The sequence below is a fragment of the Panthera uncia genome, chromosome D2 (genome assembly GCF_023721935.1).
Source record: "Panthera uncia isolate 11264 chromosome D2, Puncia_PCG_1.0, whole genome shotgun sequence".
Taxonomy (NCBI): Eukaryota; Metazoa; Chordata; class Mammalia; order Carnivora; family Felidae; genus Panthera; species Panthera uncia.
Genome location: NC_064818.1, coordinates 38059235 through 38074718, shown reverse-complemented (window position 1 = coordinate 38074718; position 15484 = coordinate 38059235). Strand labels below are relative to the sequence as shown.

The following is a 15484-nucleotide window of genomic DNA, read 5'->3' as shown; positions in this document are numbered from 1 at the left end:
TAGTACAGACCTTAAGTATTTGCTGAACACTGATTCTGATTTTGATCCTATTAGGGCTCTGGGTCTTTCCTTGCGATGAAGCCATTTCACAAGTCTGTGTGTTACAGAGAGCAGTGCAAAATAATTGTTGTCTACAGACGGGCAAACTATTCCTGTTATAGGTTCAATTCTCCGTCTCCGTGTGGAAGAAGCCGGTCTCACCTCCACCTGTGCCTTCTTGCCGATATTCCAGACCTATGTCTGTTCTTTGGACTGGGTGTCGCCTCTTACTGGTTCCCTCCTTAATAGTGAGTGAAATAAAATCTTCAGCACATGTTCACTTTACATCTGTATGAAAGTCACGATTTTACCTTTTTCTGAAAAGTATCTTTTAACACTTGCTATTACCTGTTAGCAGAACAGGAAGTTTCTATGAAAGGCAGACCCCACCACTGAGACTCTCAGGGTCCCTGTCCCCTTGCAGTTAATTACGAATTAAAATGCGTAGGTGGACGGATGAAAGCCTCCACACTCGGTGCGTTCGGGGTTCGGGAACTGGGGGTGACACCGGGGAAGCCTCGGTCTGCGGGTCTGAGATGGGCTCCCGCGAATACCCGGGCCGGGGAGCGGTGGCCCCGGGGTGGGGGTGGGGGTGGGGGTGGGGGTGGGGGGCAGCCCTCGCCCCTCCCGCCCTCCTGCGCCCGGGCCCCCGGGCGCCGCAGGGAAGGGGGGCGGCGGCCCCCGGCTGGGGAGGCGCCCGGGGTTGGCACGCCGGCCCCTCCGCCCGCGGGGTCTCTGGAGGGGGCGGGTCGCGCGAGCCGGAGAGCCCGGAGCCGCCCAGGAATCTTGGCTCGGGCTGCGAGCATTTCCTGCGGGCGGGCCGGCGCGGGCCCGGGGGCGCGGCGGCGGGCAGACTCCGCGCTGCGCTCGGCCGGCCGGCAGCATGCGGCCCCTGCTCTGCGCGCTGGCCGGGCTCGCCCTGCTCCGCGCCGCCGGTGAGTGGGGTCGGGCCGGGTGGGACCGAGGGGACGGAGAGCGGAGAGATGGAGAAAGGGGGGACCTCCCGGGAAGGGGGGGTGTGTGAAAAGAGACGTGAGAGAGAGCGCCCGAAAGAGGAAGGCTGGAGAGATCCGACGCCCCGCAGGAGAGAGAAGAGACAGGCATCGCAGGGCGGGGAAGTCAAGTCTGCAGGGAGGGCACACATCCCCCCAGCGCCCCCCGCCGCCTTCCGGGCCAGCTGCATCCCGAGGGCCTGTGGAGGCGCCCGGGCTGGGCTTACGGGCAGGGCACTCCCTTGGAAGCTGAGTTCCGGCAGACGACGACCCAGGCTTGGCCCAGCAGAGCCAGCGGGCGGACAGGCGGCCCCAGGAGAAAGGCCACGACTTCACCTGCCATCTGGCCGGCCGAGGGCTCTGCGGCGTGGGAGAGGAGGCCAGTGTCTCTGCTTCCAGAGATCTCCCCTGAGGCCCCGAGCTGCCTTGGGTGGGGGTGTTGGGGTGCGGGAGGGAGAGGCCCTCCGGGTGCTCCACAGGCTGGGGGAGCTCCACAGGCTGCTGCTCCCAGCAGGGCAGGTGAGGGGAAGGCTCGGCTCTCACAGCCGTGCCATGGCAGAGGCCTCACCAAGTACCCAGGCCTCCTGCCCCCTCAGGCAGACCCTTGCCCCCACCGGCTTGCCTGTCAGCCTGGAGCCAGTGCAGGTGAATCGCCTAAGTGAAGTACCCTGAGCTAAGATGGGAGCCTCCCAGGCCAGTGCCTTTCAGGGCACAGCCAGCTGTGGGTGTGAGCACCCAGGGGCAGGGTGGAGGCCTGTGCTGATCCTGGGCAGCCCCCCCGCTGAGTAAGTTGGGTCGGCTGCCTTATCTCTGTGAGCCTGCTTCCTCCTCTGTAAGGTGGGGAGAATGACACCCACCCTGCGGAGACTGAATGAAGTCCCCAGCACGGAATTCAACACACACGGGCTCCCTCCCTCATCCCCTCAGCTCCACTGATCTCTCTGAGCCTCGGTTTCCCCACCTATTAATGAAGGAGGACCAACAACTGCCTCCTCAAGGGCTGTATGACGAGTGGCTGGGATTGTGCTCGGCACAGAGCCCATAGAGCCAGGCCTTCTTTCCCCCTTCCTCCCCCGCTGCTCCTGGAGCCCCCCCCCCCTCCCCTCCAGGAGCCGAGGGCACAAAGCCGAGTCTGTGCTCCCCCAGAGGGAGGATCTGGCTGCCGCCCACAACTGGCCGACTTTATTGTGGCCCCTGCAGTCATGACCAGTATATGCGTTTTAATTTAAAACCGTTCTTAAACATTCTTTCTGATTATGCTTGCTTATTGCTACGGATGTTTTAAAAAGGGGGAAAGTATAAATGTATAAGTGTAATCTCACACCGTGTTCGCACAGTGTTGTGTATAATCTTTCAGCCTTCAGACAATTTACCATTGTGTTTCTTAACGTTTGACTATGAAATGTCTTGGATGCAAAGGCAGAGCAGCGGGGCAAACCCCGGTGTTCCTGCCATCCTGCTTCGGCGAGTATTGGCCTGTCTTGTTTCCTCTATCACCCCACATTCTGTCCCCTCCCTCCAATAGTTTTAAAGGAAATTCCGGGCACCATATATTTTCATCCGTAAATATTTCCTTCAGTATCTCTAAAAGATAAGTAATCTTGTTCTTTTTAAGTTTCGTTTATTTAAGTAATCTGCATACCCAGTGTGGGGCTTGAACTCATGACTCCAAGATCAAGAGTCATATATGGGGCGCCTGGGTAGCTCAGCCGGTTAAGCGTCTGACTTTGGCTCAGGTCATGATCTCACAGTTTGTGAATTCAAGTCCCGAATCGGGCTCAGAGCGTGGAACCTGCTTCAGATTCTGTGTCTCCCGCTCTCTCTGCCCCTCGCCTGCTCATGCTCTGTCTCTCTCTCCGTCAAAAATAAATAAATACACATTAAAAAAATTGTTTAAATTCATATGCACTCTCAGCTGAGCCAGCCAGGCACCCCAAAGATAAGTAATATTTTAATAAACACAACTGCAATACCATTATCACACCCTAAAAAGGGATGAAAATTTCTTAATATCATCAAATGTCCACATCCCCCATTGTGTCATGTTTACATTTGGTTTTGTTTTGTCCAAATAAGGTTCACATGTTGCTTTTGGCGGACATGTCAGTTATGTTTCCTTTAACACGTGAGTTCTCTTCCCCCCTTTTCCTTAAGATGTATTTGTGGACGCAGCTGGGTTGTTTTGTCCTATAAAGTTTTCCCACGTTTAGATTTTAGCTGATTGCATCTGCTGCGAGTCATTTAAATGTTCTTCTCTCCCTTGTATTGTCTATAAACTGGCAGATCTGGAAACTTTTGCTGTTCGGCAAGAATATGTTAAGATGGTTTGTTGCTTTAATTTGTATTTCTTTGATTACTACTGAGGTTGAACTTTTTCTTTAAGTGCACATTGGTCATTTCTACTAATTCATGCGAATTGTCTCACACTTTTCAGTTGCGGTACTGGGATTTTTCATATTGACCTACAAAAGCTCTTTATGTATTGACTGAAGCAAACTGCTTGGAATACTGATAAGAGCCCTTTTTCAAAATTAAGTTTTCTGTTGAGTTCCTTTCCTGTTTTCCTATCAGAGACATCTAAACTCCTAGAGCCTGGTTCTTTTACCAATTGTCACCCATGCCTTGGGGCCCTTTGGGCATTCTCTCATTGTCCGCCCCTGCTCCAGATCCCCGTGGACTGGACATCTGTCTTCCACTGGAATTCTGCTTTCTGCTTCAAGTGAAGGAAGAAGATGCTGAAGGGCTGTCGTGAGGGTCACAGCATTTCTTCCTACAAAGATGGATATCGTGGGAGTGAACCAGTCAAAGACATTTCGATCCCAAGCACACATTTGGGCTCTTATGGGGCCCCAGACAGCTGTAAAGGTCATGTGAACAGGTCCTCTTTGCCCCATACCTGTCCAACCCCTCATTTTGTAACTGTGTTCAAGTGTATTTGCTTGCCGAATGATAGGCGAGTTGAGAAGCAAGATGTTGGTGTAGGAAAGCGACTTTATTTGGAAAGCCAGCCAACTGAGGAGATGGTGAACTATTGTCCCAAAGAACCATCTCTTAGAGTATGTGAGTCGGGCTTGTTCTATGTTAGGAAGAGGGGCAAGGGAGTCAAAAGATGACTGATATCTGTAGACATTGAAAACAGTCGTGTAACTTCTTTGCCCTTGGTCAGTTGATCTTTGTGTGTAGGAATCTGGTGGTGTCGTTCCCGTAAATCTTAAACATAGCATAGTCATTTCTGTATGTACTTCTGTATCTCCTCCAATGAGGCAGGTTTCAGGTAAGAAGGCGGTTTTTGCAAATCTCAGTTGTAAGCAGAATTCCTTCCGTGATTACCATGCCTGTGTGTGGGGCTAAGCAACGTTTCTAAGCTACAGGTTACAGTGACAAGGGAAATAAAAGCAATATGGAGACAGGCATGCTAAGTTTCTCTCTGTTACCTTTTACAGAGGAGGCAGCTGAGGCCCCGAGAGGGGAGGCCCTTAACTTACACAAGGTCACATGACTGCCAGTGCACAGTCTAGACTGTGTCGGGCAGGTAGGATTCAAATCCTCTCCCTACCACCTACTAGCTATGTAATCTTGGTCATGTTACGCAATCTCTTTGATCTTTAGTTTTCTAATTTGTAAAAACATGATGTAAGCGTTAAATGGGATAATGTACGTAAGCGCTCAACGGAGAGCTTGGCGCACAATGAGTGATCGCTAATTGATGGGAGCTTCCCGTATAGAGTATGGCTATGCCTATTGAAAAGGCGAAGGACCCAGGAATCCAGTGAGTGGGACTGGCTTGTAAGAGAGCCAGAGAGCCGCGTCAGCACCGAGCCCTCTGTGTCCTTGTTGGAGAAGCCCCTCCCCAGCATCCCTTGGACCCCTGCATAGGTTTATCCTTAGAGCAGATGCCTCTCCATCCTGAGAACTGGTCTGTATGACCCTGCAGAGAGGCAGAGCCCTGGCAGCTTCCTCTGCCTTCTTCCATCTTCAGCTCCCCTGGTAGATGCCCTACACGCCATTGGCACAGCACTTGGCAGTTCCAAGGCATCTTCAAGGGCAGGAGTCCCTTTAATCAACACAGCAGTCCTGCCAAGTAGACCTGGCAGGACAGCTCCCTCACCGTCTGAAAGAGAGGCAAAGAACGTCCTCAGTAAGTCTCGGAGGTGGGGCTGCGTCTCTGACTCCCAGCCATGTGTGCTTTTCACGGTGCACAGAGAGAGGTTTATTCTGGATGGCTTCTTACACCTTCTCCGTCTTGTGGGGCTTTTGGAGTGTTCTAGTACATTATGACCCCGTGGACTAAAAGAGCATGGTATTCCAAGATAGAAGGAATCAGGGTTCCCATATGGCTCGGGGAGCAGAGCTCTCTGCCAGCCCTGACCACCAGCCAATCTACCTCTGAACTCACATATGAGAAAACGAATAAATACATGTGAAGCCGAGGCGGGGAGGGGGCTTTTTTATGGTAGCCTAGCTTACTTACTGCAACCAGATACTGAATGTACTGGAAATGACATTGAAGTGTTCTCAGAGTGATCAACAAGACTCAGACCCCCATTTGGAAAATGACCAGAGACCAGGGGAGATGGGAGGGCGTGTCTCTCCCAAGAATGTGCCTCAGAATCTGAGCTCTTTCTTGGGGGGCTCAAGGGTCTCTCTCCTGGCTCAGCCAGAGCAGTTCCTCATACTGGAATTCTTCATATACTTGTTTGAAAATAGTATTCTTCTGCTTAAAAAAATTTTTTTTAAACCGCTGGTGGTTTTAAATGAAGTACCAATTTTAACACGAATATTAAATGTGGTAAATTTTATTCTATTATAGTGAGTGCGGTCGAACACAATTAACTCCTAACTGATGGATGTTGCTGGTCAAAGCAGAGTGTGTCTTTGATGATTCAGAAGGCACAGCAATCTTCAGGGTCTCCTCTGGGAAATTATGTGTCATCCCAGAAATCATTGGAGCTGTGCACGCTTTCTTGGTGTTTGAGTCCCAGATACAAGAGGTCCCCTATGCCTGTAAGTAAGAGGGGCCATACTTCCTGCCTCAGAGGATGGGGACCCAGTGGCCATGTCTCTTTAACTGAAGAAGTTAGCCCAGCACCTCCGCTGGGCCTCTGGCCTCCCCAACAGCCTGCTCTCACCAGCCCACTGTGTTCCACCCATGGCCGCCATCCAGGGTGCGCATAGGCCCTGAGTGGGAGCCAGGCCAGGGAAAACAGCCCGGCGTCCAAGAAGGTCCATTTCCCAACTGGCCGGGCAAGGAGGGCGGGAGCAGAGGAAGGAAGGGAACATGGAGACCCACAGCCTTGGCTCCTCCAGCATGCTCATGGTAACCCTTCAGCCTTCCCCACTCCTGACTGTCCCAATAACCCCGTGGGGCAGGCATTATCCTGAGCCCCTTTCTACTGACGGGGAAGCTCAAAGACATGGCAGACGCCCAGCTCTTGTCTCACTGGAGCTTCTGATCCAAGAAGCAACTTGTCCTTGACTCACGCCGGTTTTGTCCTGGTAGCTAATTTTTGAGGCCTCTCAGCAGGCTGTGAGAGACAAAGCGGCATCCCCCATGAGCCAGATGGGGGTGGCGGTGCATCAGGCCTCTCCACCCCGAGTTAGCAAGGAGGCAGCAGAGACTCAGGGAGGAGAGGAAAGCTTCCCACAGGCCCGCACCAACTCGTGGCGGAGGGGGGTGAGAACGGGGCTCTCCGGTGTGTTTGGGGCCCTTGTGCAGTGAGGTCAGTGCCAAGTTAGGGACCCACATGGGGGAGGGAGCAGCAGCACAGGCCCCGAGGCAGCTTTCTCTCTCAGATGAGCTCGTAGGGAGGCCTGGATGAGCTCACGGACAGTTGTGCAGCGGAGCCCAGGGCACAGCTCTGTCCAGATGTGAGGGATTAGTGCTGTGTGATGTGGAAAGCAACCTCAGCCAATCCTTTCCCCTGGAGGGCTTTTGGAGCCAAATTAGACCTCACTGCAGACTCGTACAAAACAGGATGTTTTAGGCCGGCGGAGGGGAGTAGATTCATGTTGCTCAGGACTTACAGGGCTGGCGGACCCTCACACTTGGCCAGCCAGGTCAGACTGTTTCCTCCTGGCCCAAGCTGGGGCTGGGAGAGGGCAGGCCGGGCTCCGGGGAGAGGCTTGGCCAGAGGCTCATGGGCGGAGCCCACAGTGGCTGTGTGTGGACACAGATCCACACTGGACAGCCCCCCTTTTCACGGACAGTCCTCCCTGGGGGTGAAAGCGACTCTTCTTGCCCCCCAGGAAACCCTTCCTCTCTAGACTGGGCTCTCCAGTTCTTTCAGCTGAGACAGATGAGTCAAACTTTCTAGTCCCTTCACCATGGCTGCTTCTAGATCTGCTTCTGCCTATCAAAGGCCCAGAACAGAGCACAACCATCCAGGTGGGGTCCCTCAGACCACCCCCTCCCTCTTCCTGAGCCTTTCCCGTCCGTGTATGTGGCCCGCAATGGCTTCTGCTTTTAGCTAACAACCCTATCAGACAACTGGCCTTTATTATGGAAAATTTCAAACCATATATACAAGAGCAGAGAGGGTAGTGGGAAGAACTCCAATGTCCCCGTCACACAGTTTCAACAATTATCAATTTTGGCCAATCTGGTTTGGCCACCCATGCCCCCGCCCACTCCCAGGCCTGGATTACTTTGAAGTGAATCCAAGATATAACATTTCATCTCTAAAGATTTCAGTATGGATCTCTAAGAGACTCCTTTTTAAGAACATAACCAGTCCTCACGTGAGCCGCACATATACTAGAAAAAAATAACCAAAATACCATTGTAATGTCTACCCCCCTCCCCAAAGTCAACAAGACCATTGTCTTAAAAAAAAATTTTTTTTTTAATGTTTATTTATTTTTGAGAGACAGAGAGAGCGCGAGCAAGGGAGGGGAAAAGAGAGACGGAGACACAGATTCTGAAGCAGGCTCCAGGCTCTGAGCTGTCAGCACAGAGCCCAACGCGGGGCTCCAACCCACAAAGTACGAGATCATGACCTGAGCCGAAGTCAGACGCTGAACCAGCCGACTCCCCTGGCACCCCAAGACCATTGTCTTTTGAAGAGGCTTTTCTAAGTTCAGTGGAGGGAACTAATGGAAAATACAGAAACAAATTGTTCTCCGTGAAAGATGCTCAGGGTTTGTCTCTGCTGTTAGTTCTTACCCCTAAGTGGAAAAGCTGGGATCCAGAGAGAGTTGGGACAGGAAAGTCTCAGGACGGGAAGCCTCTGGCAGAGATCCAGAAGGCCAGCTTGCTGCAGTGAGATCAGGAGAAGGGTGCTAGGGGTCCAGTCATTTGCTAACCATGTGACCTTGGGCAGGTCACTCAACCTCTCAGAGTTACACATTCATCACCAGCAAAATGGCTCACCATCTCTGTCCTCACCTCGAGAACTGTCAACCTTCTAGGCGATTCTGTATGTCCCCTTGGGCCATCCAGCCAACACCTGGGTCTTACGGTTACAACAGTTTTGCACCTAGACAGATCAAGTCCAATAACTCTTTGTCCCGACTGTGCCTCAGATGCCCACATCTGTTGCCGCAACCTTGATATTGCCACCAGGAAGCTGCTTCACCTCTCAGAGCTGAAGCTGCAATGTCTTTTGCCACTCATTCCTTCCGTTACTGCCATCACCCTTCAGCCCCTCCGTTTCTCCCAATTTATTGGCCCTCTTCTTGGCCTCTCTCCTTCCTTATTCAAGCTAGACTCCAGAGCTCATCCCCTTAACTGCTTGCTGGTCAAATCCTCAATCCTTTTCTCGCTTGCTCTCCCCCATACTCTCTCTGCAGACTCCCAGCTTCCGCTCCATCCAGCCACCTGTCCTGGCCACTCCCAGCCTGTCAGGTGGCACACTGTGGGTCTGGGGTTTCCAAAGTTCTTCCCTGAGTCGCGTCCTTCTACATGGCCCTCCTCATTCTCCTCATCTCCTTTTGAAGTCCTCTGTATATTTGCGCCCCCTCCCCAGTGGTCTGCTGATAAAGTGGCTCGCAAAAACAGACAAAAACCAAAACAAGACATTTGCTGGTTTCCATGATGTAAGTGCTCTCACTGCGCCTCCCATTTTAGTGACTGTGTTCAACAACCCCCCTTACAGAATTCCTGAAAACGTCACAACTAGCTTCCTCTTTCACAAGCCAACGCGTATTACCAGCAGATGATTCCCCTCTTGCTTTACAGAGTGAACAGAGGCCAGCAGGTGAGAACTCACTCAACTTCTTGGCCCTTTGAGTAGAGGTCTGCTGTGCCCCTTGTCCTCTGCTCAGTTCTTTTTTTTCTTTTCTTTTTCTTTTTTTTTTAAACTAATTTATTTATTTATTTTTACAATTTACACCCAAGTTAGTTAGCATATAGTGCAACAATGATTTCAGGAGTAGATTCCTTAGTGCCCCTTACCCATTTAGCCCATCCTCCCTCCCACAACCCCTCCAACAGCCCTCAGTTTGTTCTCTGTATTTAAGAGTCTCTTATGTTTTGGCCCCCTCCCTGTTTTTTTTTTTAAATTCATTTTAATTTTTATTTTTTGAGAGAGAGAGAGAGAGCACAAATGGGGTAGGAGCAGAAGAGGGGGGGGATACAGAATCCAAAGCAGGCTCCAGGCTCTGAGCTGTCAGCACAGAGCTCAACATGGGGCTCGAACTCATGAACGATGAGATCATGACCTGAGCTAAAGTTGGACACTTAACCGACTGAGCCACCCAGGTGCCCCTAAATCTTTTTTTTTAATTTAGTGATTTATTTTTGAAAGAGAGAGAGCACTCGAGTGAGCGTGGGAGGGGCAGAGAGAAAGGGAGAGAGAGAATCCCAAGCAGCTCACAGCCGGGAGACCGAAGAAGGGCTCGAACTCACAAACTGTGAGATCATGACCCGAGCGGAAACGCAAACACAAACACAAATATGGAAGCAAATAAGCCCAGAACCGTGAGAGGAACCTTGACTGTGGACCCTTGGGTGGATGATGTTTCTCATTGAAGTTCTGGGCTTGAGAAGATCTGTGAGACAGCTTCCAAGGGACCTGCACTTCCTGCCGTGCTCCCTCTCAGCCCGGTGTGGTGGGCGAGCACGCCCGGAACTGAGACTGCTATGTCTCCTTTACTTCTGGAAACTAAGTTGACATGAGAGAATCAATCCCCTCACTTGAATTATTTTGACTTAATATGTTCCTGAGACTTTAACTTTGTCATTTCTGGCTGCTCCCATCATTCAATTTAGATCATTAATATAAATTAGTATATGCCATTCACCTTTCTGTGAGAATCCCAGATGTGAAAGCCTGAGTGAATCTTTCTTTATTTTGAACCGTGAGTTCCATTTCCCCTTCACAGATGGGCTCCTCCTGTCTCACGATGTTTCTTTCTTTCCGATGACACTTGGGCCCTGGGGTTTCCTCAGGTGCTCATTTTCAGCCTTCCTTGGGTAGCCTAGAAGAGTTTGCTGCAGTCACTCTCATACATCTTGCCTAGCTTATTTTTGCCAAATCTGATCACTTATGTATTTAAAACTTCTGAATAATATACATATATCATCAATCTGCAATAATCCTGATTCAAAAAAAAAAGTTCTTCATTCATTCAGTCTAATCTGCACTGAAACCCTTTTTTTAAATTTTATTTTTTATTTTTTAAAATTTACACCCCAATTAGCATATAGTGCAACCATGATTTCAGGAGTAGATTCCTTAGTGCCCCTTAACCATTTAGCCCATCCCCCCCCCACAACCCCTCCAGTAAGCCTCAGTTTGTTGTCCATATTTATGAGTCTCTTCTGTTTTGTCCCCCTCCCTGTTTTTATATTATTTTTGTTTCCCTTCCCTTAGGTTCATCTGTTTTGTCTCTTACAGTCCTCGTATGAGTGAAGTCATATGATTTTTGTCTTTCTCTGACTGACCAATTTCACTTAGCATAATACCCTCCAGTTCCATCCACGTAGTTATAAATGGCAAGATTTCATTCCTTTTGATTGCCGAGTAATACTCCATTGTAGATATATGCCACATCTTCTTTATCCATTCATCCATCGATGGACATTTGGGCTCTTTCCATACTTCGGCTATTGTGGATAATGCTGCTGCTATAAACACGGGGGTGCATGTGTCCCTTTGAAACAGCACACCTATATCCCGTGGATAAATGCCTAGTAGTGCCATTGCTGGGTCGTAGGGTAGTTCTATTTTTAGTTTTTTGAGGAACCTCCATACTGTTTTCCAGAGTGGCTGCACCAGCTTGTATTCCCAGTCCTTTGTTAAGTTCTTTCCTTCAGGCTGTAAGTGTGGTTGTTTCTTCGACTTAAAAGAACAGAAATGACAACAAGAAACATTCTGTAGACCATGTGATCTGATCTCCCTTCCTTCACAGCCAAACTTCTTGAAAAATGTTTCCCAGGGTCCAAGTTTCCACCTTCCAACCTCTCTTTCCCTTCCCATCCCACAGAATCTCGGCTTGGCTTTGCCTCCACGACTCCGTGAACAGGGTCGGGGTGGAATTTAGCAGGACTTTCTTGTTGCTCTGTCTTTCCATCCTTATCTTGCTAGACTTCCCTCTGCTTTAGGCCATGCTGACCACTTCATCCTCAGGGAAGCTCCTTGCTTCTCTTCGTTTCTGGGACAGTGGCCTTCTTCCTGAGTATCTGCATTCTCCAAGGATCCAGCCAACTCTGCTGCCTCACAGGTACCTGGGGGTCACTGACACAAAACCTGAGCTCAGAACCTTCTGGTGTGATGGCTGGTGGTGCCAGGAGGAACCAAGGGGGAGCCAGCGTTGGGGAGGAAAACAATGAACCAAAATCCGGACGGGTCGGACCTCAGATCTTCCATTTAACTAGCTGTGTGACGTAGGATATAGCATTTCACCCCTCTGCATCAACTGGGGATAATAAACAGGTTATTGTAAGGATTGAATGAGTTCGCACACTTGTTTAGCGGGCCATGTGGTACATAGTAAGTGCTCATCAAATGTCCAATATTAATAACTGGTCATCAATGTCAGTGTGACGACTAAAATATCTTCCCTTCATCCTCTCTATACCTACTGCCTCACCTCATCACTTCTCACAGGGATTCCTGCAATAACTTCCTGCCTTCAAGGACAAATCCCTCCGATCCATTCTCTGTATTTAAAAAATTCACATAGGACCGTGTGACTCTTGTGTTGAAATAAACCCCAAGAAAAGCACTGCGGTTGGCTTATTAGGGCCTCTGGTTTTGTTTCCATGACCCAGTGTCCTCCCATCCACCCTGTACTTTCCAGCCACGCCAACTCCCTGAGGGTTTGCACATGGAACCGTGCCGTCGTGTGCCTCTCTCTTTGCACACGCCGTTCTCTCTGTCTGCAACCTTGCCTCCCTTCCTTACCTCATCCAGTTCAGGCAGCAGCTTCTTGAAGAAGCCCACCTGGGTATGGAGGTGACCATGGCCATAGAGACAAGCGAGTGATTGGGCCAGCCCCCCGGCCCCTCACACCCTGACCCACACTGAGCCTTCCTTTGCTTCTCTGTGACTGTTTTCAGGACCCACCTCACGGAGCCCAGCGCTTTACGGGAGTCTCTAGTGTCACAGGGAATGGTGACAAGGCTTGTTTCTCCACAGCTGCTGAACCCTTCATGCTCTCCCATGGAGACCCAGCTTGGAACACAGGGTGTGACAGACACATGGCTATCCACGGCCGTTTAGACGTCATAGAGGAGGTAATCAGGGTGACTTGGGAGGACGTACAGCTTCAGGACCACCTGGCAGGCTGGCAGCTTTTTTTTTTTTTCTTTAATTTTTTTAATGTTTGTCTATTTTTGAGAGGGAGAGAGACAGAGTGCAAGTGGGGGAGTGGCAGAGAGAGACACACACACAGAATCTGAAGCAGGCTCTAGGCTCTGAGCCGTCAGCACAGAGCCCGACGCAGGGCTCGGACTCATGAACTGTGAGATCATGACCCGAGCCGAAGTTGGATGCTTCACCGACTGAGCCACCCAGGCGTCCCCAGGCTGGTAGATTTATAGGGCTCAGGACAACCTGGCTTTGGAAAATCGGGAAAACCCATGCCAATTCTGCTCCCTGGCCACCATGTGAAACATCTCCCTGCCCTGTCTGGGCTCTTAGGCTGACCAGCCCTCAACAGACCCTGCCCCTGGTGGGGGGTGGGGTGGGGTGGGGAGAGGGGCTTGCTTAAACCCAGCTAGAGATCGCCACATAATTACACAACGAGATGGTGGAAATTCGGTCACTGTGTTTTGTTACACAGCCATGGTTTGTAACCGGGGGTCTATAAACTCGTGTGGGAAAAAAATTACACCTTATTTTCACAAACCTTTAACTGGAATTTAGCATTCCAATTCACTATAAATACAGGCAACAAACCATAGTAGTATTAACAGTACTGTGACTTTGTTCTCAATAGAAATCACAGATAATTTCACTCCATCATAGTTGTTGTGAATATATCCACATATCATTCATCCTTGCCAGCATGACGTAATTACAGTCGTCGTTAGACCTGATGTTAGATCGTGTTATTTCCTAAGTTAATAAATACATACATTTTTACATCAAAGATTTAATTTTTAGCACTTGAACAGTATTTTAATGCAGTGGGAATCCTTGGAGATCCTGTATGCTTTATTTTGTTTTCAATTACGGTATTTTTCTGAGAAGGGGGTCTGTAGGTTTCACCAGACTGCTTTTCATTCATGAAAAGGCTAGGAACCCCGAATAAAGAACATTTCAAAATCCCCCACCTGTCATTTGGCAGAATTACCACCAGGGGGCGGGGCGACAAAAGGAATGTGAGCTCCTAGTGGTGAAGAACGGAAAGGAAAACAGGAAAAAAGGGTGGCTCCTTGTCAAACCTGTTGTGACTGGGTGAAGCGCTTAGGGCCCGAGCCAGCGGCGGCCTTAGAGAACAGAAGCCCTAGGATCCTGTCATCAGGGGAATGGCGAGGCCGGCAGGGGCTGAGCCTGAACAAGAAGGGCCCAAGTCCCCTGGCGCTCAGTTCTCTCGCGCCCCACTGGGCCGCCCCGTGCCCCTTAGGATGTGGCTGATGGACTTGGCTCCACTCTAGTGCCCCACTCCTGCCCCCCTGCCCCCGCCCCGCTCCCATCTCTCTCGCTCTAGACGGTGGAGAAGACGGTGGAACACCTGGAGGCAGAAGTGAAAGGCTTGCTGGGTCAGCTGGAGGAGCTGGCCTGGAACCTGCCCCCGGGGTCTTTCAGCCCCACGACCCCCGACCTCTTCGGAGACGGTGAGCGGCTGCCTCGGGCTGGGGTGGGGGGTGGGGGGAGGGATGGTTGCCCACCGCACAGGTGTGGCTTGGACAGGCAGGGAAAGGCCTCGGGTCAGAGTTGGGAGGGCATCACCCCCTCCCCGGCCCACCCCCAATGTTCTCTGCCCTCGCCCCCCCCCTCCCCCGCGGAGGGCGCTGCAGCCTGGCATCCGAAAGGGGGTTCGGGAAGAGCTGGCACAGTTCACCCGGGTCCCCACCCAGCGCCGCCGGGGGCACAGCGCTGCTGCCTCCTCCGCTGGCCATCTTGCCGCCTCAAAGCTCCTGGTCTCCTTTCAGGTCCCTTGCAGGGAACCACTCCTGCGCCACCACAGAACCCTCCGAGGACGCGGCGGAGGGGCTGCCCCCTGCCCTTCCCGGAGCCCCGAGTTCCCTGTCACAGGACTTGGGGGGGGCGGGGCCTGGGAGCGGGGCCGCGGGGGGGCCTTCAGCGCTCCCGAGCCGTCCCTTCTCTTTCAGATGACTTTGGAGCACCGGAGCCAGAGCTGCCCGGCAACTGGAAATGACACGCCCGTGGTGCAGCTTCTCTGGGCACAGAGTGGCACATGGTGGCCTGCCTTCCTCAGCTTTGTGCACAATAAAAGCTACTCCCTTGGTCCTCTGTGTCTGCTGACCGTGACCCCTATAGCCACAGCGCCTTCTCTGTCCACTCCCACGCCCTGAGGCCCACATCCTCCTGCAGGCTCAGACCTGGGGACTTCTGGCGGGCTGCTTCCGCCCGTCTTCGTTATAGGGGCAGACAGGGCAGGAGCTGGTGCGGAGGTGAGGCACCTGAGGCCCAGACTGGCAAGGGGACACAGTGGAAGGGCCCTTGAGTAGCCTCACTACTCAGAATGTGGCCACAGATGAGCGGCAGTGGGAGCCCGTCACAACCCAGACCTCCTGAATCAGAACCTACATTTCAGTGAGATCCCCAGGGGACAGGTGTGCAAATTTCTGTGTGACTTAAAACCTTTTCTATTGAGGTAAAATTCGCGCAACGTAAGTTTCAGATTTTTAACCTTGTTAAACTTCAAATTCAGCGGTTTCACACTGTTGTATACTCATTGCCGAACATTTTCATCACCCCCAAAAGAAACCCTGTACCTACAAGCAGTCACTTTTTAAAAATTTTTCTTTTTATTATTATTTTTGAAAGAGAGAGAGAGAGAGAGAGAGAGAGAGAGAGAGAGAGTGGGGGAGGGGCAGAGAG

The 15484-nt window shown here is 51.2% G+C and overlaps 1 protein-coding gene across 1 annotated transcript; it reads left to right on the top strand.

Annotated features, from left to right (window-relative positions):
• The first annotated feature begins 869 nt into the window (after positions 1-869).
• Positions 870-14890, top strand: PLAC9 (placenta associated 9). Its single transcript, XM_049645272.1, has 4 exons — positions 870-974; positions 12611-12708; positions 14127-14253; positions 14752-14890. Exons 1-4 carry the CDS (start codon positions 923-925, stop codon positions 14796-14798), a joined length of 324 nt encoding a protein of 107 aa, XP_049501229.1. The 5' UTR covers positions 870-922; the 3' UTR covers positions 14799-14890.
• The last annotated feature ends 594 nt before the right edge of the window (positions 14891-15484 follow it).

What these genes read in the sequence shown, in the direction of transcription:
- PLAC9 (XM_049645272.1), top strand. Translation starts at nt 923, where the DNA reads ATGCGGCCCCTGCTCTGCGCGCTGGCCGGGCTCGCCCTGCTCCGCGCC. An exon ending in CGCCCTGCTCCGCGCCGCCG is followed by an intron (nt 975 to 12,610) that starts GTGAGTGGGGTC and finishes GTTTCTCCACAG; the next exon opens with CTGCTGAACCCTTCATGCTC. An exon ending in GTTTAGACGTCATAGAGGAG is followed by an intron (nt 12,709 to 14,126) that starts GTAATCAGGGTG and finishes CTCTCGCTCTAG; the next exon opens with ACGGTGGAGAAGACGGTGGA.